The sequence below is a fragment of the Penicillium taxi genome (assembly GCF_028828555.1).
Source record: "Penicillium taxi strain IBT 34144 chromosome Unknown utg000005l_segment0_segment0, whole genome shotgun sequence".
In the NCBI taxonomy this organism is placed as follows: Eukaryota; Fungi; Ascomycota; class Eurotiomycetes; order Eurotiales; family Aspergillaceae; genus Penicillium; species Penicillium taxi.
Genome location: NW_026643207.1, coordinates 2,923,892 through 2,947,563, shown reverse-complemented (window position 1 = coordinate 2,947,563; position 23,672 = coordinate 2,923,892). Strand labels below are relative to the sequence as shown.

The window sequence follows — 23,672 nt, the reverse complement described above, 5'->3', positions numbered from 1 at the left end:
TCAATTCCTGCAGAAATGTACTAAAAAGTGGTCTATGAAGCGTGGGCGGTGCGACCAAAAATCACGATGACTCTTCAGTATCTTCCGGCGGGGCACAACGACCAATCCTACATTTTCTGCCAGTCCACCCCGCCATCCGCCTTCTTCACTTGGCTATCGACCCCGTTCAAGTATCTCACTCTAACATTCAGACATTATTGTCTTTTCGGTCTTCTCAATTTGTGTTGCCTAGATAGCTCCACTCAAGTGATGACCAGGATCATCTTTCTATTAATTATTTCCGATATAATCTCAATTGTGCTACAGGTGCTTCATTTCCACGAATGATCATAGGTCATACATAGGTCGCCTTATCCTCAATATATCGTTTGAGTCCTTGACTCTCAGACTCTGCGAATCCGCGTGACCCTTTTTGTCGCGGCTATATCGGGGTACTTAGGCCAATGAGGCAAGTACTCCCGTCAGCTGTTAGCCTACAGCTTATGCCACATGTATATGTGTACATGTACACATGTGAAGTGGCGTTTTTCCTGATATGGACATCTGAGCTACGATCATTTGATCATTTGACCATTTGAACCCTTTTCCGTGACTTATAATACGTTGAATACTGAATATTGAGTATTGGGTATTGAGTATTGGATATCGAATATTGGATTTGAGATCTACACAGATACTCAGAATATGTCCAGATATCCTCAATCTCAGGTACCGTTCAACCATGTTTCCGTGTCCATAGAGAGGCCAATCAGCGTCCGAGGGGACTAACCAATTATCCACAAACGATCATTTCTCTTAGCGAACGAGAATGAGAAAACGTGTCCGAGACATAAGCAGGTTGGATTCTTACTGGTTCAAGGCCGACGGAGTCAACAAACCCAGCCCTGTTCTCAAGCAGTTCTCCGTTGAAACATGAAAAACACGGGGAATTAGAAAACTCATTTAGACTTATATTAAAGAACCTGAAACACAGTAGATCATTGGTCATGCTTAACCCCATTAGATTTACAAGTATACTAAGTAGTAATATGCCTTTTATTCTTAAATTTATTAAATCCGTGCGTGTACATAATTGGGTAAATTGGATTTTTGATTTTTGAACAGGGTTAATATTTGTTATTTTAAAGGGAAGAACGAAGATTAGAGAGTCGGGCCCCTTTCGAAATATCCTTCCCCCTCTTCTTCGATTTCCCCTTCTCCTTTACTCTCTCTCTCTCTCTCTGTTTAATTTGTAATTTTGGTCTGATCTTCCCATTAATATAGCTTGGGGCTCCTTTCGTTCTAATCCCCGCAAAGTACCGCTTACATAACCTGGTTTTTCTCCCCTGGCCTTTTGAGCGACCTTCTCTTTCATCAACAAGTCTTTCGGAACCCTATTCTCCTATTATCCCTCGACTTTATCCCACCTCATGCCGCCCTAAATAACACTTTCCGAATTTGTCGTCTGGAACCCCCGTAAGTCTCTTTTAAGAATCTCATCCCGCCTCGGCAACCGCGTTCCCTCCCTTTTTTTTTGCTTAAAAAAACAAATGGCTCCATTAAGCGCCGTGTACGGACGTACAAAAGGACAATCTCATCCTTTTGCCCCCAATCCATCGCCTTTATTGGAAACTCTTTGTCGCCTTTTAAACCTTATGATTCCTTTTGTCATGATTCCTAGGTTATTCGTTCGACTAACAACTATAGGGCATAATGGTTGGCGCGGACGAGACTCTCACGGCTGCGACTGCTGTACTGCAATCGCTGGCTAGAGATGAACCAACCCCCGGCTCTTCTTCCCCTCCCTTCGATTTCCAATTTCCTGCAACGAACGGCTCGAAATCACCAAAGTTACCTGGAGAACACACCGCCGCCAAGGCCGCCTTCGAAGCCGAGTTGGAGGCCTTGGTGCGTCGTGTGCATCACCTGGAATTCCAAGCTGTCAGTCATCAAAAGTTCCCCGACAACCCCCAGCAGTCGATCACGTCTGCTTTCGGATCCAACGAGAAGAACCCTGATTTCTTGTGGACCTTTGGGCTCGATCGCTTGTCGTCCGGTCAAGGTTCTGACTCTTCTTATTGCCTTTCACAGCAGCAAAATCTGAATCAACCCGATCGGCGACAGCGTACCCCTTCGGGTTCCGGTGAGAATCCGACACCTGGAGACCTAGTCGACGACGAAACCGATGACGAAGAAGACCCTGGTTCGCGTACCCGTGTCGTTAGCGAGGATGATATCAGCATCCTGCGCAATCATGTCCAGAAGCAAGCTGAAGAAATCAGTTTCCAGAAGGACATAATTGCGCAGGTGCGTGACGAGCTCCAGAAACAGGAAGAAAACACCCGCCGTACTCTCACCAAGGTCGAAAATGAGGATGTCGTTCTCCTGGAACGCGAACTACGCAAGCACCAACAGGCCAACGAGGCTTTCCAGAAAGCACTACGAGAAATCGGGGGCATTATCACGCAAGTAGCCAACGGTGACCTCTCCATGAAGGTCCAGATTCACCCTCTAGAAATGGACCCCGAAATTGCAACCTTCAAACGAACGATAAACACCATGATGGACCAACTTCAAGTATTCGGTAGCGAAGTTTCTCGAGTCGCCCGCGAGGTCGGAACTGAGGGTATATTAGGTGGACAGGCTCAAATAACTGGAGTCCATGGTATCTGGAAAGAACTCACAGAAAACGTGAATATTATGGCAACAAATTTAACAGACCAGGTGCGAGAAATTGCCGCTGTAACGACCGCAGTCGCCCACGGTGATCTCAGTCAGAAGATTGAGAGCCGTGCTCAAGGTGAAATTCTGGAATTGCAACAAACAATTAATACCATGGTGGACCAACTTCGAACATTCGCAACAGAGGTAACACGAGTCGCGCGTGATGTCGGCACGGAAGGTGTACTAGGTGGTCAAGCTCAGATAGAAGGTGTTCAGGGCATGTGGGACGAACTCACGGTGAATGTCAACGCTATGGCCAATAACCTTACCACTCAAGTGCGTGATATTGCTACCGTCACTAAGGCTGTTGCCAAGGGTGACTTGACTCAGAAAGTGCAAGCCAACTGCCGAGGAGAAATTGCCGACCTAAAAAACATCATCAATTCCATGGTGGACCAGCTTCGACAATTTGCCCAGGAAGTCACCAAGATTGCCAAGGAGGTCGGTACTGATGGAGTGCTCGGAGGACAGGCCACTGTAAACGACGTTGAAGGAACATGGAAAGATCTAACGGAGAACGTCAACCGAATGGCCAACAATTTGACTACCCAAGTGCGCGAGATCGCAGATGTCACCACAGCCGTTGCCAAGGGAGATTTGACCAAGAAGGTCACTGCCAATGCACAAGGTGAGATTCGAGATCTGAAAATTACTATCAACGGCATGGTGGACCGTTTGAACACCTTTGCCTTTGAGGTGAGCAAGGTCGCTCGTGAAGTCGGTACCGATGGAACCCTTGGTGGCCAGGCCAAGGTAGATAACGTTGAAGGAAAGTGGAAAGAGCTCACTGATAATGTGAACACCATGGCCCAAAACCTGACATCCCAGGTGCGAAGTATCTCAGATGTCACTCAGGCTATTGCAAAGGGTGATCTTAGCAAGAAGATTGAAGTCCACGCCCAAGGAGAGATACTCACTCTCAAGGTTACTATGAATCACATGGTGGGTCGCTTGGCGAAGTTTGCCATGGAACTCAAGAAGGTCGCTCGCGACGTCGGAGTGGACGGCAAGATGGGTGGACAAGCCAATGTGGAGGGTATTGCAGGAACATGGAAAGAAATCACCGAGGACGTCAACACTATGGCTGAGAATTTGACTTCCCAAGTCCGTGCATTTGGTGAAATTACAGATGCTGCAACGGACGGCGATTTCACCAAGCTTATTACTGTGAATGCCTCGGGTGAGATGGACGAACTGAAACGCAAAATCAACAAGATGGTTTCAAACTTGCGAGACAGTATCCAACGAAATACGGCAGCAAGGGAGGCTGCCGAACTTGCCAACCGCACGAAATCCGAATTTTTGGCCAACATGTCACACGAAATCCGAACCCCTATGAACGGTATCATTGGAATGACGCAGCTGACGTTGGATACGGACGACTTGAAACCTTACACGCGTGAGATGCTGAATGTGGTGCACAACCTTGCGAACAGTCTGCTCACGATCATTGACGATATTCTCGATATTTCAAAGATCGAAGCGAACCGTATGGTTATCGAAAGCATTCCTTTTACCGTCCGTGGTACAGTTTTCAATGCGCTCAAGACACTAGCTGTCAAGGCGAATGAAAAATTCCTGAGCCTCACTTACCAGGTGGACAACACGGTGCCAGATTATGTGATCGGTGATCCTTTCCGTCTGAGACAGATCATCCTTAACTTGGTTGGAAATGCCATCAAGTTCACCGAACATGGAGAGGTCAAACTCACTATCCGCAAATCCGACCGTGAACAATGCACAACCAACGAGTATGCCTTCGAGTTCTCCGTTTCCGACACTGGTATTGGTATCGAGGAAGACAAGCTAGATTTGATCTTCGACACCTTCCAACAAGCTGACGGCTCCACCACCCGGAGATTTGGCGGTACTGGTCTTGGACTCTCAATCTCCAAGCGCCTCGTCAACCTGATGGGTGGTGATGTGTGGGTCACCTCTGAATATGGACATGGTAGTAACTTCCACTTCACCTGCGTCGTCAAGCTTGCCGACCAGTCCCTTAAGGTCATTGCCTCTCAACTCGCACCATACAGGAACCATCGGGTGCTTTTCATTGACAAGGGTCAGAACGGAATCCAAGCCGCCAATGTCATGAAAATGCTGAAGCAAATCGAACTGGAGCCTTTGGTTGTACGGAACGAGGAGCATGTTCCGCCCCCTGAGATCCAAGACCCATCTGGAAAGGAATCCGGTCACGCTTACGATGTCATCATCGTTGACTCCGTAGATACGGCGCGTATTCTCCGAACATTCGATGAGTTCAAGTACATCCCGATTGTTCTTGTCTGCCCCGTTGTCTGCGTGAGCTTGAAATCAGCGTTGGATCTTGGTATCAGTTCATATATGACTACGCCTTGTCAGCCAATTGACCTCGGCAACGGCATGCTTCCGGCACTTGAAGGTAGATCTACGCCAATAACAACCGACAACTCTCGTTCTTTCGACATTCTCCTTGCCGAGGATAACGATGTGAACCAGCAACTGGCGATGAAGATTCTCCAAAAGCACAACCACAACGTGTTTGTTGTTGGCAATGGGTTGGAAGCACTGGAGGCCGTCAAGAAGCGTCGTTATGATGTTATCCTCATGGATGTTCAAATGCCAATTATGGGTGGCTTTGAATCCACGGGTAAGATTCGTGAGTATGAACGAGAGAGCTCGCTCCAGCGAACCCCCATCATCGCGCTCACAGCCCACGCCATGTTGGGTGATCGAGAGAAGTGTATCCAGGCTCAAATGGATGAGTATCTGTCCAAACCGTTGAAGCAGAACCAGATGATGCAAACCATCCTCAAATGTGCTACATTGGGCGGTTCGTTACTGGAGAAGAGCAAGGAGTCCCGGATTTCCAGCAGTGGAGAAATGCATCCGATCCACTCCTCTGTCCCTGATCAGAACCAGAACCAGCAACAACAGCAGCAGCAGCAGCAACAACAACGGTCAACAAATCAGCAGCCTTTGCCTGACCCACGGATATTTCAACCTGCAGCTCGAACAGTTACCACCACTACCCCGAGTGTACGCCCAAATGTCAAAACAGATGACGATGGAGACGAAGAAATGATTGACGATCGGGTATGTTAATTATGTACGGTTCATTTCTAGGCGAAAGCGTAGACCGCAAAGGCTAATATATTCACCCTCTTCATTCAGTCATTCCTACGATCAAACAGCACTTGAGCTTCATTTGCATTCTCTGCACATTTGTTCAATTCTCTCCGCAGAATTCTTGTCAGATGTTTTCAATGTGACCCTTATACCCTGTCTATACGAGAGTCTGTTGAGGCAAAAAAAAAGCTTCTGCTTTTTTCCGGTCTCAATATTTTACCGGCTAATACCCTCACTACTATTTCTCTTCTCACACATTGTGTTCTTACACACCTTTTACCATTGCATTCTTTTGTTCTTTTTTCACACCTCCTGTTGTTTTATATCTTATCAGGCGGCGTCTGGCGTACATTATCAGCATGGCACATGCATGGTCTGTTTGGCAGTCAAGGGGGGTGACTGAAGGGGAGTTTAGCAACCGATGGGAGGAATTCCGGTTTCCGCTCCTACCGGGGTCAGTTGTCTTTGCCATCTATTCTCTAGCTATATATAGGCCAGCCTTCAGGCCTCTTCCACTTCTTTCTATTGTACTTAGGATTTACTTCAAGCTTTTTGGTGAAGAGATTTGGCGTGAAAGCGCCCAGTGTCCTTTTTCTAGTCGAGTATCTTCACATGCTCTAGGCATTAATTTGTGTTGTGCTGAACGGATCCGATAACCATATGAGATTCAAATGCAGCTTTTGTTTCCTCATAAATATTTTTTCCAATACTTATCACTCGAAATTTTTACTTGCAAAGATACAGACTAGAATCAGGACCTACCTTCGGAGTCCTAGAGTACCGGATTTCCATAAGGAGTAGCGTACAAAAACTAAGAAGACAAGCAATTTTGATTCTAACGGTCTATAAAAAAAACAAATCTCCACACTACCTCAATTCAAACATCAATAAATCACTTCATCCACCCAAACCGCTCTCAATCTCCAAAAGGATCCAATTTCATCGGAGCAGTCGACGTGACCGAACAGCTCATCTCATCAAAAGCACTCGTCGCATCCGGGGAAACACTATTCCAAAGTTCACATTAGAAAAAAAGCACAATAGATTCAACCGACATCAAAGCATACCCGGAGAAAGCGACGCCTTAGCAGAGCTACTAGAAGGCACGGCCGAGCTCGTAGCGCGACTAAGCGGCGTAGAACTAAGCCTAGCAGAGCTGGAAGGTGTGGCAGAGCTAGACCGAGCCGAACTAGACGAAGTAGCTGAGCTGAACGGTCTAGCCGAAGAAAAAGATGAAGGCGTACTAGGATAAGCTTCGATCTTGGGACAAGCTTCGACCTTGGGACAAGCGGGCGGAAGGGTAGGGCAGACGGTCACGGTCACTGTCTTGGATGGACAGGCTGAGCAGAGTGCGCTTGCCACTGGATCTAGGCTGACTGTTGTGGCTACGGACAATACTACCATTGGTCCGAATGTCACTACTCCTGACGGGCTGTCGGGTAGTATAGTTGCTGTGGCCATTTCGATGACTGCGCGGTTTTCTATTTCCTTGTTTGCTTCGTTGTTGTACTTTGCCAGTGGGAGTTTGGCGTGCGCTGGCATTCCTAGGAATATCATTGCTGCCAGTAAGGCTACGGTATACATGGCGCAAATAGCCTAAGATTGCCTAAGTAAAAGAAATGAATGATACATGGCTTCAGGAATCGGGAACCTCGGGATCAACGTACGTCTTTTAGTTCTCGTAATTGGCCGAAACGAGAGATATTCGGCTCAAGAATCCCCGTGGAAGGAGCTGCAAAGAAGGACTAAGCGAATGGAAATATGATGAAGAGCCTTGATCGAAGACAAGAATTGAGATTTTGAAAGAGTGCTTAGTATATGCGAAAGGCGCTAGAATTTGTAGGGCATGGGCGGTGATGGACGCTAGATGTCATCGATCTAATCCGTGTATTCGGAACTTTCAGAAAATTGGCTAGCCTCGCTCTAGACGTGCCTCTCCCTATTGGAAATCTTCCCCTTCTTTGGATCCATGGATCTTACATCCCAAAACCGTCATCGTGACCTTAATCGCGCATATTTTATGCGAGACATCCCAGGTAGATTTAGGCATAATAGGGAAACCTGGAACTCTCCTCATCTACCTAGATACCCAAGAAGTGGCAAACTATTCTACATTTTACCGACTCGACGGGGCTCCAAGTCGGAATTGGACTCCGATTTCAGTCATCAATGCTATGTGAGGTCTGACTGACTCCTTTGCCGAAGAATACTTATCTGCAAAATGAATCAAAATAGATCGTTGATTAAGCATTATAAATACTGAAGATAAAGTCCATGCAAGAGTCTGTCATTAAAGTGAGAACCGCTTGAACAAAAATCAATATCAAAATTGTATGTATGATAGGAAGGATAAGATCATCTTCGCTATCAAGTACTTTTAGTGAATCGTTAATATGCATCATAATCATGATCAGAATCAGAATCGTCAGGTTAGCTTAAGTTAATTAGCCGGACGTTAGGTCTAGTAAATGGCGAAAGGATGACGCCAGCCGCATTCAATGACCTTCACAGCTGTACAACAGGCTAGACCGGCCGCATAACAGACGATGGTAAACGTGATAAGGCCCCAGTACTGACCGTCACAACGGGTTAGGATTTCACCGGCAATTGGATTCCCCGTGAGAGTTCTGATGATAATATGTCAGTGGGTGTTACATATGGAATCACTCCTGAGAAAAAAAACTTACCCAAAGCTGACAATCGTGTAAGCAGTGGCGTAATACCGGCCGTAGTGCTCAGTCTTGCAGAGTTGACCGACACAGACGGGTGTCAAGCTGATACCGCTACCGCTGGCAAATCCGAAGAACAGAGCATATATTACGAGTAAGGCCAGACTGCTATGAGCTGGAAGCCAAAAGCACACACTGCAAAGTAGAGAAAGTGCCACGGTAGCAATCAGAGCGTTGAAACGACCTAAGTAGTCGGCAAATAAGCCGGGAAGTGCTCTCCCGAAAACAGATCCCACGTTCAGGATAGCAAGGATCTGATATGAGAATTTACTAGAGAATCCTTCATGAGAAGCATAAGAGGAAATGTAACCAATCGGAATAAAGAGACCCCACTCGATGAAGAAGACACTCAACGTGGTCAGTGCAAACCGAGAATCTCTGAAGATACGGAAATCTGGCAGGACATTCTCCTTGGAAAACTTCTTTTGCGGCAATCGCGATTTGATCAAGAGATTTGCTCCTATCAGCACAATCAGACAAATCAGCGCTATAACCCGAGTAGCCCATGCCCATCCGACTTTCGGAAAGAGGGCTTGCAGAATAAGTGGGAACATAATGCCTCCGATCGAGCCTCCAGTGGAAGCCAGACCCGTTGCGAGACCCCGGCGTACGTAGAAGTAATGGCCAACCACTGAAATAGCAGGGGTGAAAATGAGCGAGGTTCCAACTCCACCAAGAACGCCAACTACCAGCATGAAATGCCAGTACTGAGTACAGAAACCAAGAAGAATGAGCATGGCCATTTGGATAACTGAGCCAGCGAAGATCAAAAGCCGCGGTCCCCGGGCGTCAAATATGGGGCCAATTTGTACACCACAGAAAAAGGTCAAGAAGGGAAACACGCCGAAGATCCAGCCGATATCACCAGAGCTATAGTCTTTCAACTGGTTCTCTTGGACATACGTCTGGAAAGTGCCCACTGTATTGGTCAGCCCGAGCGATCCAACTAGACCTAGGGTGGCACCAAGCACAACCAGCCATGCCTCGCGTCCACCTTCAGGGTACGTGTTGCCATCTGCATCTGTGGTCATGCGGCTCACGGGGTCTCTAAGACCCGACCTGTGAGAGGGTGTTACCGTAGATGCCGTGTGATACAAATCATTTTTTGGCGAAAGATCGGTAGTGACTTCGACCGCTTGTGGCTCGAAATTATGTACTTGAATATCATTTTTCTCCACATCGAGATCAGAAGTATTTATCTGAGAGGGGTTGCTATCAATGCCATGCTCATTCAGATTGCCAGATGAATTTGATCTGGCAGGGTTGGTCTCAGTGCACATTATATGCAAAATGCACCTGTGAATTATGTCTGGTTCACTGAGTCCGGATTGTGAGTCTCATAGATCAGGCGTTCCACTGGCAAAATCTAGCAGTGAAGTACTTTGTAAGCTTCTTAATTGCGGGGGTAGTTGTAAACTTGTATATATTAAAACACTTAAGACAGAATGTATGGGGAAGTGTGGAGAGAAATTGATGACCGAGGTTACAAGAAAATTGTGTCTTTGGCCTCTAATAACTGTGGTGCTGCTAGACCCTTTTCAGAAGAAAAAAATTCAATGGAACCATTACTGAGCAATAGCGGAGGAGTGGAGCTGGTTCACCCGCACAGTAAGGTTAAAGTAACAGCCTCAAATTGAGTCAGAGGGTTAGATGTTTATAAAAGACTGAAGGAAAGTTAGGGCTTAGGGCTAATCATAGATCAGATTCACCACGAAATAATTGGTGTAAAAGCAAATCAGATCTCACCCGGCTGAATTGGCTGAACTACCTACGTTATCACCAAGTAGAATTTTTGATTTGCTATCGAGGCTTTCTCATTGTACCAGCAATATATAATCAATTATGGAAAATTCTTCCATCAAATGGGCTTGTGGTTTAGTGGTATAATACTCCCTTAGCATGGGAGTGGTCCGGGGTTCGATTCCCCGCGAGTCCATTTTTTGGTTTTTGACCTGGCGAGTACGTCAAGAAAGCCCTAAATTTGTAGGATTTTCTCATCCATATGATTATGGAAATATTGCCTTGGATTAACTGAATTAACCCAATTGATATAACCAATTCCCCCTCTTTTTATTATTTATTATTGGTATTTCTTTTTGAATTGGCTCAGTCACATCACATCGGTCTACTCCGAGACTATGTGTACTTGGACCCACTCTACTCTTATCTCGTTGCAACGTACGGTCTTTGTGATCGTCGCTTTGCAGGCTGCACCTTTTCACCCCTCGAAGATTAGCAGACAAGCATTGGGGGCATGGCTTGGCTTCTTACTTTATCTCCTTCTGGACACTAAAGCCAGGAACAGTCCTCCTCAGCATGTTCTAGTAATGCTCCCCGCTTTTCATCCTGTTCATGAAGTCTAGATGCTTTGTAAATAGCATTAAAAGTATCAGGCTACAGGCGGGGAAAAAGAAAAAGAACTTGCATTGAGGATACTTTTCTATCTACCTATCTAGTAGTTTACGCGATACGAACTGTAATCACCGCGAGAAAGTGTGTTAGCTCTTCCTAAGACTTGGAAGGTATCTAAATAGTTATAACCTACCGGAATCCCGTCGCTGACCCGGAATCCTTAAATGACTTACGTAGCTTAGTGGATCTAGGCTTGATGAGAATAAAGTATAGACAAAGATGAAATTGACAGGCTTCTTATGAGTATGGAATGAAAACTAGACTTTGTGACTTGAGATCCTTCTTCATTCTTGAGATGTAAAACAAGAGAGTGGCAAGAGTGTGTAAGCCGGGGCAAACTATTAACAATCCCGTTTCCGGATCAGGCGGACTTCAAAGGTCCCGGTCGACCCACCATGAGATGCAAGTTGATATCAGCAGCCATTCGATATCAACGAAGAGCCTAAGCGGAGTAAAGAACCCTAGAAGGAATCTGATGTCGCGCCTTATTGACCGATCAAGTTTCTGGTCGAAATCTGGTTGGTCGAGCCCTGGTAACTTGATTCTGCAGATCTCCAATTTGTAAACAGTTAAATAGATGTAACCCTCTCTCCACTTCATCCGGAATTTCAAGAGTTTAGATCTTTCTTTCTTTCCTTTTATTTGAAATTGAGCTGGAAAATTAATAGCCCAGAATGTTGTTTACTTCGATCCTAACGTCGGCCCTCTTGGCCGTTTCATTAGGATCTGATGCTGTTATAGCAAGTTCTCATGGGCGCTTTGGCAAAATTGCCCGAGCTCCTCTGGAAATGGCCAAGCGAGCTGTTGAGGAGACAATGACCAAGCGCACTACATCTGATAAGAAAAAGTTCCGCTACCTTGACCACAAGACCAAGCGTGCGTAGCATATCATGACTATAGGTTGGTTTGAACATAAAGCTAACCGGAATCTAGCTTTTCTGGTCGAGAGCTTGCCGGAGATTAACTTTGACCTTGGTGAGATTTACGCCGGTTTAGTGCCCATAGATGAGGATGATCTTTCGCGACAGTTATTTTATATCTTCCAGCCCACGATCGGCGAGCCTGTCGATGAGGTGACCATTTGGCTGAATGGTGGCCCTGGCTGCTCATCTTTGGAGAGCTTTTTGCAGGAAACTGGCCGCTTTACGTGGCAGCCAGGTACTTTTGCTCCCGTGGAGAACCTATACTCCTGGGTTAACCTGACTAATGTGCTGTGGTGAGTAATTTAAAAACAATTGCAAAGAAGTAGAGTGGAACTGACTTTTGTCAATAGGGTCGACCAGCCAGTCGGCACTGGATTTTCAATTGGTACCCCCACTGCCACCAGCCAGGAAGAGACTGCTCAGGATTTTGTCAAGTTCTTCAAGAACTTCCAAAAGATCTTCGGAATCAAGAACTACAAGATTTATGTGACCGGTGAAAGTTATGCCGGACGTTATATCCCTTACGTCTCGGCTGCTATGCTGGATGAAAAGGACAAGAAATATTATGATCTGCACGGTGAGTAATATGGAAGATCACTACAGCGGGTAATTTTCTGACAATTTCCAAGGTGCTCTGGCATATGACCCATGCATTGGCCAGTTCGACTACGTTCAGGAGGAGATTCCCACTTTCCCATTGGTTCAGGCTAATGCGAACCTTTTCAACTTCAATGCTTCCTTCATGGCCGAACTCGAGCAGCAGCACAAGTCTTGTGGATACGAAGAGTACATTGACAAGTACCTGACCTTCCCTCCACCCGAAGTACAGCCGTCGTTGTTCTTCAACTATACTAGTCAAGCCGACTGCGATTTGTTTGATATTGTGTCCAATGAAGTGTATAGCAGCAACCCCTGCTTTGACTTATATGAGATCAACCTGATGTGCCCCCTGCAGTGGGATGTTCTGGCATTTCCCACCGCTCTTGTCTACCAACCAGAGGGAGCAACCGTCTATTTTGATCGTGAGGATGTCAAGAAGGCGCTTCACGCCCCTGAGAATGTCACCTGGTCCGAATGCTCTACCGAGTCAGTATTTGTCGGTGGCGATTCCGGCCCCGAACAAGAGGGCGACACCTCTGCAAACCCAATCGAAAAAGTACTTCCACAGGTGATTGAGGCCACTAACCGTGTTCTTATCGGCAATGGTGACTTTGACATGGTCATCATCACAAACGGCACTCTGCTGGCCATTCAGAACATGACTTGGAATGGCCATCTTGGTTTCCAGACGAAGCCCGAGAAACCCATTAACATTCAGTTGCCTGATCTTCAGTACAAGGCTGTGTTTGCGGAGAATGATGCCACCAGTCTCGATGGTGCCCAGGGTATCATGGGAATCCAACACTATGAGCGTGGACTCATGTGGGTTGAGACCTATCAATCAGGGCATATGGAGCCTCAGTACCAGCCACGTTCTTCTTATCGCCATTTGCAATGGCTTTTGAACCGCACTCAGGAGATATAAGGCTCCAGGGCTGGTTTGAGAGTGGAGAGATATCTATTTATCTGTAGTATACAAGTTATGTGATTCCATAGAAAATATGATTTGCTTTTGTATTCCAGTCTCAAAACGATTCAAGCTTGTAATGAGTGACGACTAATAACTACACTACGAATTAGTTATACCACGAATCCTGCACAAAGCTAAAACAAATTCGCCTGTGCCCTGAATTTCAATGGTAATTAATATATTCTCATTTTTCTTCGCCTAGACTTTGAATCTTCTTCTCCAGAGCAACAACCAGGCTACTTGGAATGATAGCCATAAGTATCCCACCTCTCGAAACACCCCGTATGGAACCAATGGCATCCTTCAGGAAGGCAAAGAACCATTTCACCGACTCAAGACCTCGATTGCAGTTTTTACAATTGTCTAGGTAACCCTCATCTGAACAAACGGATCCATCGATATTGGGGTTGAATTTATCGGTTAATAGCTGGATAAGGACCATGAGAACTATCTGCTCATCGTAGAAGTAGATCAGATAAGCCTCTGGAAACTCTGATTATCTGCTAGATATGTAGGAAATGCAACACGAATGTTGGAATGGTTGTATTAGGGTTGCGCAGTCGGAAAACTAAGTGACTGCTCCTTGATTTATGTCAAATTTTGGTCTGGATTTTAATTTTTGTGTTTGGGTCCATTTAATACAGCATATGTAGAAGTCCTACAGGGTTTGAAGGAATCGATTGACCTGCTGAGTTCGCGAATCCATTGTAAAGACATGGAACGTTTTTTTGGTAGCATGTTTGTTCTTTTTTTGTTAATTGCATGGCGTTTTGGATATTTCGTGATTGGTGAATCATTTGTTGGTGGCGATATCGAGGCCGTTATATACTGTTGTCCTCGAACCCTGTAGGACTTGAGGTCGTCAAGTACCTAGGTATCTTGTAAGTATCTTTGTCAGTTTCTCTGTTCTGGTGTTGCACAATGGTGTTTATTCAAAGCCCAAGGTTGTTTTCAACTATTTTTGGATCTCGACCAGGTATCACTCAATTTAACGTACAACTATACAAGTAGGGAATTCATGGTCAAGTGTCACTTACGTTTAAATCATGCATACATAGAATAATGAGTAGGAAATATTCGTCCCGCCTCGTGATTATCTAACATAATTTCAGCGATGCTGTTCATGATGGTGATGGTAAAATCGGGCTTTCGTAGATTTATAAACGTCGATTAGTTAAGCACTTTTATCCTTCTGATTGGTGGATCTTCCACGCTAATTTAGCTTGGGATTAAGGTTTGGATCTTCTCTATGGAATATCCTGTAACGGGTTGACCGCCGGACAAAAACCGATATCCGTAAGATCGGATTAATATATAAGTGGAGCTTGCGCATGTTATCCTGAGAGGAATAACATAATGGTCTTTTGGACTACGTGCAGGAAGCGAGCGCAAGAGTTACCCCTAACATATCCACGCTTATCTACTATAGCTAAATACTCCATCCTGCATTGACACTGCATAATAATACTTCTAAATCCAAACAGATTGACCTTTCGTCGGCTACCAAGATGATAAACCTAAACCAACACCCATAGGCCCTGCCTAGCTCTTTAAGGCGAATCTCAACCCCGAGCAGTAAGACTTCCCCTGGACCTCGACATCCGTCGTTAAATGTATTACGTAGTAGACCCCACTAACGACAGCAGCACTTTACCTGATCATGTAGACCTTTCAAATATAAGCCATGCAAATCTATATCACATGCTAAATACCCCCAACATCTTATGAGGTTTCCAAGTGACCCGTGGTAATCTTTTAGCTGAGATGAACTAAATGCTTATAACCCAGCATATACATGCTCAGAATCTGTTAAGAGCTAAAATGGAAGGTAATTACCGAGTCCACTGCGATTTGCTGGAGACCGGACATGGAAAATGTAATTGGGGAAATGTCCCGTTAAGAGTAAACGCAAAAAAAAAAGAATCCATACGATCGAAAGAATCTTGAAGCCCTGAAAATGTTGTCCGTAACGCGTCAAGCAAATAATAGATAAAAAGATAAAACTCCGACCCAGGTTGAGGACAGCAAGAAGATAAGGCGAGTAACGGTGAAAATCCATTCCATGTTCCGTCAGTGTCAGAACCAAAACCAGTCAAATGTGAGATCTTCGCTGATCCGCTCTACTCGCGTAGACAACGCCTAGGGAAAGATGGAGAAAACGGGAGAATGAGGCTGCGAGGATGAAAGGATGTCTAGACGAGGGGGAAGTCATGAGCAAGCAGAGAGAAAAGGGAGACAGGTAAGAAGAGAAGCGGGGTGGCTCATGAAAAATATCGTTGAACCGCGGTCACTAAATGGGACCTTGTTGATTTTGATGCAGCAAAAGGTTTCTCATGTTCAAGCCACCGGCTGGTTGCGACGGCCACGTTTCTCCAGAAGAGTGGCATTGTCCAGGCTAAGCTCGAAGGGTTGGTGGGCCTTGCGAGCAATGCTACTCCTAGCTGCTGCGGCCACAGTGGCATCATGCTGTCCATACCCCTGCTGCCGAGGTTGGCGGTGTGATTGCCGTGCTTGCGCAGCGCTACTTTGGGCCCCGAGGTTAGTGGAGCGGAGCTTTGCGTCCAAGTTAGCCATATCGGCAGCGTTTGTATGAATCGACTTGGCGGCCTTGGCAGGGGGCTGTCCAGCCTTTCCTTCTTCTTGCGGACGAGTGCCATATTCGTCATCGTAGTCTTCATTAAGGGAGTCAAGTGCAGACCGGAATCCAGCAATGCCGGTCTGTCCGTTCCGACGGCGTTTGCCTTCCTCTTCTTGACGATGGACTGCGTAACCGACATCGAAGACTTCACGTAGGTTGAACGCACCGGGTGATCGGAAATCCATGCGGCGATCCGCGGTTATTGATGGAACGCCCAAGAGGCGAGAGGTGTCGAGGGCTTGTTCGGCACCCACTGCGTCGAGAGCGTCTCCATTTTGGCGAGGACCGAATGGTGTTGCCAGAGGGGGCGCATCAGCCGCAGCAGTAGTCTCTTCGTCTGTTTCCCGGATCCAGGGGTGTGCGAGGAATTCCTTGATGCTGTAGCGCTTCTCGGGGTCGACGGTCAACAAATGCGAGATCAAATCTTGAGCGGATTTTGAAATGTCGTCCCACCAGGGCGAGAGGAAGGTGTACTGGCCCCGAGCGACCTTCTCTGTGAGAACCTGAATACTCTCGTCGTAAAATGGAGGAAAGCCACACAAGAGTGTGTAGAGCACACAGCCCATGGCCCACATATCTACACTCTTCGAGTATCGCTCATCCTTCACAATTTCAGGCGCAGTGTACCCAACAGTTCCACAGGGTGTCATTGTTTGACTGTCCCAGATCACCTTGGAAAGACCAAAATCTGCGAGCTTTATTTTTCCGATACCACCGGCACCGACTCCTGCTATGAATCCTCCTTCATCCTCCTTTTCTTCATCGCCCACTGGCTTTGGTTTGTCGGATTTACTGGGGATAAATTCAGTTGGATAGAAGAGCAAGTTCTCAGGTTTGATATCACTGCGCGCATGGTTAGCGCATACCAATCCACATTAGAATAAAGCGCACGAACCGATGAACGACACCAGAGGTCTCATGCAAATATTCAATCGCCTTTGCGACTTGTACAATCACATGTCGGCTAAGGTCTTCACTAAAGTAGGTCAATCGGACGATCTGGTGGAAAAGCTCGCCTCCAGGGCAGAGCTCCAAGATGATGTAGTAATATTGGCGTGATTCGGTAAAATCGATCAGATCAACGATGTTGGGGTGGTCGAGGTTGCGCATAATCTGAACTTCTTTGAGGATGTTCGCTCGCTGTACAAAATCGGAGTCAGCAACAACGCCGCGAAAAGCGATAGCGATAAAAAAAGGCGATAAAGGATATATAGATAGAGGAAAGAGATGAGTCGCAGTGACCAAGAAGCCACTGTCAGGAAAATAGAACTGATCTAAGGGAGATTTTGCGCACCTCCGCAGCCCGCGGGACCTTTTTGACGGTTGGTTGAGAAGGGTCGGACTACAGAAACCAAATATTGGCGATGTGTTCCCCTCTGAATGGGGTTGAGGTGGGGTCGAGGTAGATCACAAAAGTAATGAATGAAAAGAAGGAAGGAAAGAAAGATAAAAGAAATCGAGACCTAATAGTCACCCTACCTGATTGCTGTTCATTTCGAATTTTCGCACCACTTTGATTGCGACTTCTCCATACTCAGTCGTAGTATCCCTGGCGCGATACACGTTGCTGAAAGCGCCATCGCCCATCTTTTCAATCAAAATCCATCGGTCCAGACCCGGGTATTTTGGCATCTTGGACCGGTTTGTATTTTCCTCTGCGACCAACCTTTCAATTTCTACCGAGCGCTCTTTTCGCACCTTCTCGGATGGCTGCTGGTGAACTCCTGAGGCATTTCCTCGATCACCAGTATCAAAAGCACCCAGGTCGGGGGCGAATTGACCTTGAGGTTGGGGTTGTTGTTGGGCGTGGATTGTGGAGACGTTGGTTGTGGGTTCCGAATGAGTTACCAGGCGGGCCTGTTTCCCATGTCGGATGAAATTCTTGATATTCTGTATTGTACTCATGGCGAAATGGGGGAAAGTAGTAGAGAGGAAGTTGAGAATGAAGTGATGAGTAAGAAATCAGTGTTGCGTGGGGGGAAGAGAGATAAGAAGAACAAGGGTAGAGAAAGTGGGAAAGGTGGGAGATGGAAAATTGAAAATTGAAAATGGATAATGGGATATGGAAAATGGAAAATGGAAAATGGAAAAAAGAGGATCTTGAACCCCACCCAGATAGACTACGTAAAGAAGGGGAGAGAGCAAGCGAACAAGAGATGAGGTCAGAAATTGATAGAGGGGGAAATAGAAAAAGAAGAGGAAAGGGAAAAAAAGGGTACCTATGACGACGATCTCCGATGTCATCGCTGATTCCCAAGACAGGCTCTCTCCTAAATGACGCCACTTGCCTCATATCCTTGTTTATTTGAATTATTCATCACGGTATAGGTCTTAACAAACTGTCCTACATTGACTTTCGTTTTCAAATTGCAAATATTATAGATCCATGGATATTTCGTAGAATTGACGACACTGATTTTGATTTGTATACAAACAGTCGAATCAGGGTTTCATCCTTGTTCGTTTCACGTCGTCATCCTCGCCACATATTTCCCTAAGCTTAATTGTTCTTTATTTAAATTCCGATCTTGACAGTCCCGAAGTAAGAACTCAGAGCCCTGAGGTTGTGAAGTTCTTAAGTCTATCTCCGATTCTCCGCATAGATCTACATAGATAAGTCGATCTCACGAACAGCTATAAGCCCGACCTAAGTATGCTCGACCTAAACTAAATGTACCAAAGCACATGCTCAGGTGCATATGTTTAAGATTAAAAGGAGGTTTAAATCTAGGAACGCGTGTTTCGATGGCCCAGACGTCCACACAGATAACCTATAACAGGTATTTGGTACAGGTACTTGTGCCCAAGCTGTTCTATGGAGCTCTGTCTGTGCCTGGCAGGATGGATCTCTGTGGGCCTCTACCGAGTCTACCAAATGATTTCTCTGCCGCTATATTGTTTCAAATAAATGTCCGGGTCCGAAGCCTTTCAGTAGGTTGATATTTAACTGCATATTTAGGTTATTACGTAAAGGCAGAAATTAAGTATTGATAAACAAACCCACATGGCATTTGACAACATTGGATATTATTTACTATTTACGGATCTATAAATACTACCCAGGTATCTACTTATGATTGATCCACGTTCTGATGTATTACATTTCCGAAAAGGCTTAGCTCCTCTTTCATATGTACTATGTCGAAGAAACTGATCTTATCATTTTTCAATGTTATCGCATACCGTCGACTTGACTCGACTTAATCTACTCCGTATAATATTGTAGAATCGATATTCTACCTAGGTATAATTGGCTCTGAAATAAAGCCGACAAACTTGCCCGAGCCCCGGAGCTGTGTCTGGTACCTAGATAGGTTAGTTACTTAGGCAGAAAAGAAGTAGTAAACATACCTAAGTATAGAATCATCGAGTAACTTTTGATAGCTCAGAACTGTAATTACTACATAGGTATAAAACCTTGTACATGACTAGGAACTGGCGAATATCATGCAAGTTGTCGCTCTCATGTGATAGAGTGGATATCGAGATCCTTAGCCGATGTACTCGCGTACCTGATCACATTCTTTTGTTCTTCCACTGACGTGGAGAAACCCTTCCCTTTATCTCTTCCAACCGTGGCCATTCTTACAAAGTACCACCTTGAAAACTCCGGCTCTTTCTTTGCAGAAAATATTGGAAAGGTGGATGTTTTGGCCCCCCAGCCCCCCTCATTCCTTTTTCTACGGCATTTGAGGCTGCAAGGTAAGTCTGCACCGTTATCCCGCTATATTGCCCTGGAGGCACTCGACTTCCTTGCATCTTGCATCTCACAAATACTCCAGTGCTCTCTATAGTTCTTACTTCGTACTCCCTACTGGGTCGCTTCTATTACCTTTGCCAACCAATGCAACCCATTGTATTCTGACCCTCTGAATCTCTTTAACTTATCATGCTTTTTCCTCCCATAAATTTGACCTTTCCAATATTTCGATCTGTTTTTCTTTAACCTGATATGCCGGGTGTCAAGGAGATGAGCTCATCTGTGGGTTCGCCTGAAACGCTCCTCAGGTCCCACAAACCACTTCCGAGGGGTATCATGGTGTCAAACGTCGACGTCGCCCAACCGGTCTCTCCGGATATAAATGGATATGTCGCTGCCCCGGCTCCTCCGTTAACACCACCTGGCGCAAGGCGGGATGAAGTCTCGGATAAACTGACATACGAGATAAATGAGTTGATTTTGACGCCTCGAAGGCCCTCCATACCCCCCACGCCGGATGTCACACCTCCCCGCACGACCTCCTTGAAACAACCGCCTGCAAACCACTTATTAAATCTCTCTTCATCGCCTCGAGCCGACTCATTTCAGACCGCATGCGAAAACATCTCTGATGGCGATATGAATACTCCGGTGCGATCGTGCGGGAAAGGGTCGCATAAAACTAGGCAACGAGGGTCTTCATGTCATCAGAGCCCAGTTGGTGCCGAACTCACGTATTCCAAAGACTTGAATCTATCGGCCTCTAATCTGCGCAGCGAGTCGGGTTATGAAACTGGATTTGAATCGTTCGACGGCGAGTGGGCGGCGACACCGACACCTGCTGGAAAACTAAAATCCTCGGTGGGCGGGACGAGAGACCAAACAGTAGGCCAGGACAGAAGCATGCTGGACGTGCGGAAACTGGAGGCCTCGTTAATACAGGAAAAGTCTCTTCGGGATCGGGTCCACAACACTCACCAGTTGCATGCCAGTCCATCCCTGGAACACTTTCGCAAAGACATTGGCTGGCCATCGGACAATAGTCCTGTCCATGGAGAAAAACCAGTATCACGGCGTCATTCTGTCATTTCCTCGACATCGACCATTGAGGCTATGATTATTGACTCTCCGAAGCGCGCCCAGAGATTGCTGCGACATACAGAGAAGAGAAGCTCATTACGATCTGTTAGCTCTCCCATGACTGGATCCGAGCCTACATCCACAACATCCAATCCGGATTATCAGCGTCGCCTGACCCACAAGGCTGGTCGCATATCGGAACAAGATCGTCGAAGCATTTCTTCTGATGTCGCCTTCGCTGCAGAGACGGCTGCCAATGCGACACACCCCTTGGTTGATGTTATACCTGTGGTAGTTATACCTGAAAGACGATCATCTCTCAAAGGGGTACCCGATAGTAATGAACCATCTCGATCTGGTTCCAAGCGGTCCTCTCGACGTCCTCCCGATACATCAATAGTTCCAAGACATCGGATTAGAACCGTGTCTGAATCTATTTCTGCACCACCTAAAGGCAGAGAATCAATGGAATCTAGCAGAGGACGTGCATCGACCGGACCTGCCATTCCAACTCGTAGTTCATCGCTTTCTGCGCGGACGAGTCGAAACAATTCTCGCGCAACATCGCTCACATCAGAGAGTCTACGAAGTCACACACTGGCCATGGATATGCAAATGCAGAAACTCCACGATCAGCAGCGTGTGTCTCCGCTTCGCATCGATGCCGTGCGCGCTAACAAACCACACGGTCATGGTCTGTTGGGACCTCCCAATTTGCCTGCCCTGATCAATCACGATGGTGGGAATGGGTCAAACCTACGGCCACCATCATTTCCACAGTGTTCGATTCCGTCATCTTCTCCTGGTCTCATTGAAATTCGAGAAGCAACTGCGGTCAGTCTGACCACTCACAATAATCGATCGCTTCTCCTGGTTGATCAAGGCATGCCTGTAACCGAGACACGTACGCTCCAGGCCTTTTTCGTTGAGCCGGAGATCAGCGATCGTCCAGTCAACGCTCATACTCCAGATAACCCTATTCAGTGTGCGACCGTACCTGTAGTAGAGTCTCCACTGAAGAACCCTCGACCACCACCCAACCCTCTAGTCTCCCAACCTCTCTCACAATTTTCAATGGAGACTGTCAGTGCAGCGGCCAGTAAAGATAATCTCGGTTTCCCAGCTCGTCGGTGGAGCTCGATTCGCCGCCCCTGGGCTGCACGGACCCGTTCGGATTCGTTCCAATCTGTTGCCAAGTCTTTATCGGTGAAATCGGCGAGAAATCGCACGGCAGGAATGGAGATGGACAGTCGGCTTTATCCATTCTGGCGCCCGCGAGGGTTCTGGGAGGACGTTCCTAACGGATCGCCAAAGAAGAGCGACTCATCTCGACAGAGCCTTAACAGCCCTGGCGATTCAACAGATGTCAGTAATCGCCTAGTACTTCCACAAAGCCAGCTTGTATTTGATGGCCTGCCATCAGTGGCTCGTCACAACTCTCCAATTCAGCGAGGTTTTTATGGAAGAAGGTACTATAATGCTGCTAGCAAGAACAGTCTCATAGATCGAGGCTTCCTCAGTACTACCTCCCCACTATACCAGCACCCCTCCTACCCAACAATTTCTCGATGGAGAACCTACCTTCGCTCAATATCGCTGCGTAATGTGCGGAATCGTTTGCGCCGCATACGCTACAAACGTCTGGAGAGGAAAAGAGGAATGCAACGGGAGACTCTTAAGCAAAGCATCAGTAGCCCTTTCTACGTGGCATCTGGACCAGCATTCAATACATCATCCTGGTGATTATGATGCATTATACCCCTCAATCCAGACACTGGCTGGATGTGTCTTGGAACGAAGAAAATGAATACCGACTGTTATAGTTCTGATGCACCCTAGAGCCCTCTTTACCTGCTCTTGTTTCCATGCATTCTGCTTTATTGTTATGCGCTGATTTTATTCTATGGGCTGAATTTCCCTTTTTGATACGAGACCTACGACCTTAACGAAACACGATTTCCATGATTTATGCCCGTTATTCCTGCTACCAGATGTACCATAAGCCCTGTGCACTATGCCCAGGTGCTAAAAATGCAAGGTTGGCCCATTACTCAATCTTACTGCACATTGTACTTAGCGGGACAAGAAGAAGTATCCATAGCTTCATGAGACCAGACCAGACCAGACCATAATAGTATCTTAAGTTACAGACAAAATTGTATAATCCCATCAAGACCTTCCACTAGAATATAATCCTCCCCTCCCTTTTCCCTTCCACCTCCTCCCCCTCCCACTGATATTTGATCGAGCACGGATCGCCGTAGCTCCATACTCTGCTTCTCTCTCTTGGCGCTGACGGCGTGCATCCAAAGACTCCGAAGACCCCGATTTCTCACCCCGACCACCCTCAGAGGCAGTTGCTGCAGCATGGGCCCTTTTCAGCATGGCCTTCCACACTGGCGGATCAAGGAAGGGTTGAGGGCCCATTGAAAATGAGGTTTCGTAACGAGGTATTTCTTCGTATGGCTCATCTGGCTCGTCTTCGAACCCTTCGTCAACGTACAGCATGGATTGAAACATGACTGTCTCTGTTGGCTCAGCGCTGGGATTTAGAACTTTGAGGATTGGTTTTCCATCGGGGTTGCTGTTATTTCTTGTCCTGGGTGGGAGGAGAGGGCGCTTATGTGGGATTATGAGGGGGCGAGAGGTGGCATTTTTGGGTTCTGTGCTGTTTACTAATTTAAATGCTGCTTTTTTTTAATCTGGTTGCTTATGGCTATGCTCACTTATTACTCGGAGATGTCATTATTGTGCGAAGTGGGAAAGTTGGAGAAGTTGTGACAATGACTCGCGATGGCTTTATCTCTCT

The 23,672-nt window shown here is 46.5% G+C and overlaps 7 protein-coding genes across 7 annotated transcripts; 3 read left to right on the top strand and 4 right to left on the bottom strand.

Moving 5' to 3' along the window:
• Positions 1-1,692: 1,692 nt before the first annotated feature.
• Positions 1,693-5,883, top strand: tcsC (putative two-component osmosensing histidine kinase (Bos1); the record flags this gene model as incomplete). The annotated part of the gene is made up of 2 exons (XM_057211059.1): positions 1,693-5,778; positions 5,857-5,883. The coding sequence occupies 2 exons, from the start codon at positions 1,693-1,695 to the stop codon at positions 5,881-5,883; spliced, it is 4,113 nt and encodes a 1,370-aa protein (XP_057060602.1).
• Positions 5,884-6,867: 984 nt separating this feature from the next.
• On the bottom strand, positions 6,868-7,395 carry N7495_008407 (uncharacterized protein; the record flags this gene model as incomplete). Its single annotated transcript, XM_057211058.1, has 1 exon — positions 6,868-7,395. One exon carries the CDS (start codon positions 7,393-7,395, stop codon positions 6,868-6,870), a length of 528 nt encoding a protein of 175 aa, XP_057060601.1.
• An 877-nt stretch (positions 7,396-8,272) lies between these two features.
• On the bottom strand, positions 8,273-9,820 carry N7495_008406 (MCT family MFS transporter; the record flags this gene model as incomplete). Its single annotated transcript, XM_057211057.1, has 2 exons — positions 8,273-8,438; positions 8,499-9,820. The coding sequence occupies 2 exons, from the start codon at positions 9,818-9,820 to the stop codon at positions 8,273-8,275; spliced, it is 1,488 nt and encodes a 495-aa protein (XP_057060600.1).
• Positions 9,821-11,626: 1,806 nt separating this feature from the next.
• On the top strand, positions 11,627-13,400 carry sxa2 (putative pheromone processing carboxypeptidase (Sxa2); the record flags this gene model as incomplete). Its single annotated transcript, XM_057211056.1, has 4 exons — positions 11,627-11,828; positions 11,886-12,168; positions 12,226-12,452; positions 12,505-13,400. The coding sequence occupies 4 exons, from the start codon at positions 11,627-11,629 to the stop codon at positions 13,398-13,400; spliced, it is 1,608 nt and encodes a 535-aa protein (XP_057060599.1).
• A 2,382-nt stretch (positions 13,401-15,782) lies between these two features.
• On the bottom strand, positions 15,783-17,988 carry N7495_008404 (serine/threonine-protein kinase; the record flags this gene model as incomplete). Its single annotated transcript, XM_057211055.1, has 4 exons — positions 15,783-16,926; positions 16,979-17,223; positions 17,378-17,425; positions 17,563-17,988. 4 exons carry the CDS (start codon positions 17,986-17,988, stop codon positions 15,783-15,785), a joined length of 1,863 nt encoding a protein of 620 aa, XP_057060598.1.
• A 2,047-nt stretch (positions 17,989-20,035) lies between these two features.
• Positions 20,036-22,606, top strand: N7495_008403 (uncharacterized protein; the record flags this gene model as incomplete). The annotated part of the gene is made up of 1 exon (XM_057211054.1): positions 20,036-22,606. The coding sequence occupies one exon, from the start codon at positions 20,036-20,038 to the stop codon at positions 22,604-22,606; it is 2,571 nt and encodes an 856-aa protein (XP_057060597.1).
• A 426-nt stretch (positions 22,607-23,032) lies between these two features.
• On the bottom strand, positions 23,033-23,609 carry N7495_008402 (uncharacterized protein; the record flags this gene model as incomplete). The annotated part of the gene is made up of 2 exons (XM_057211053.1): positions 23,033-23,531; positions 23,590-23,609. 2 exons carry the CDS (start codon positions 23,607-23,609, stop codon positions 23,033-23,035), a joined length of 519 nt encoding a protein of 172 aa, XP_057060596.1.
• Between the last annotated feature and the right edge of the window lie 63 nt (positions 23,610-23,672).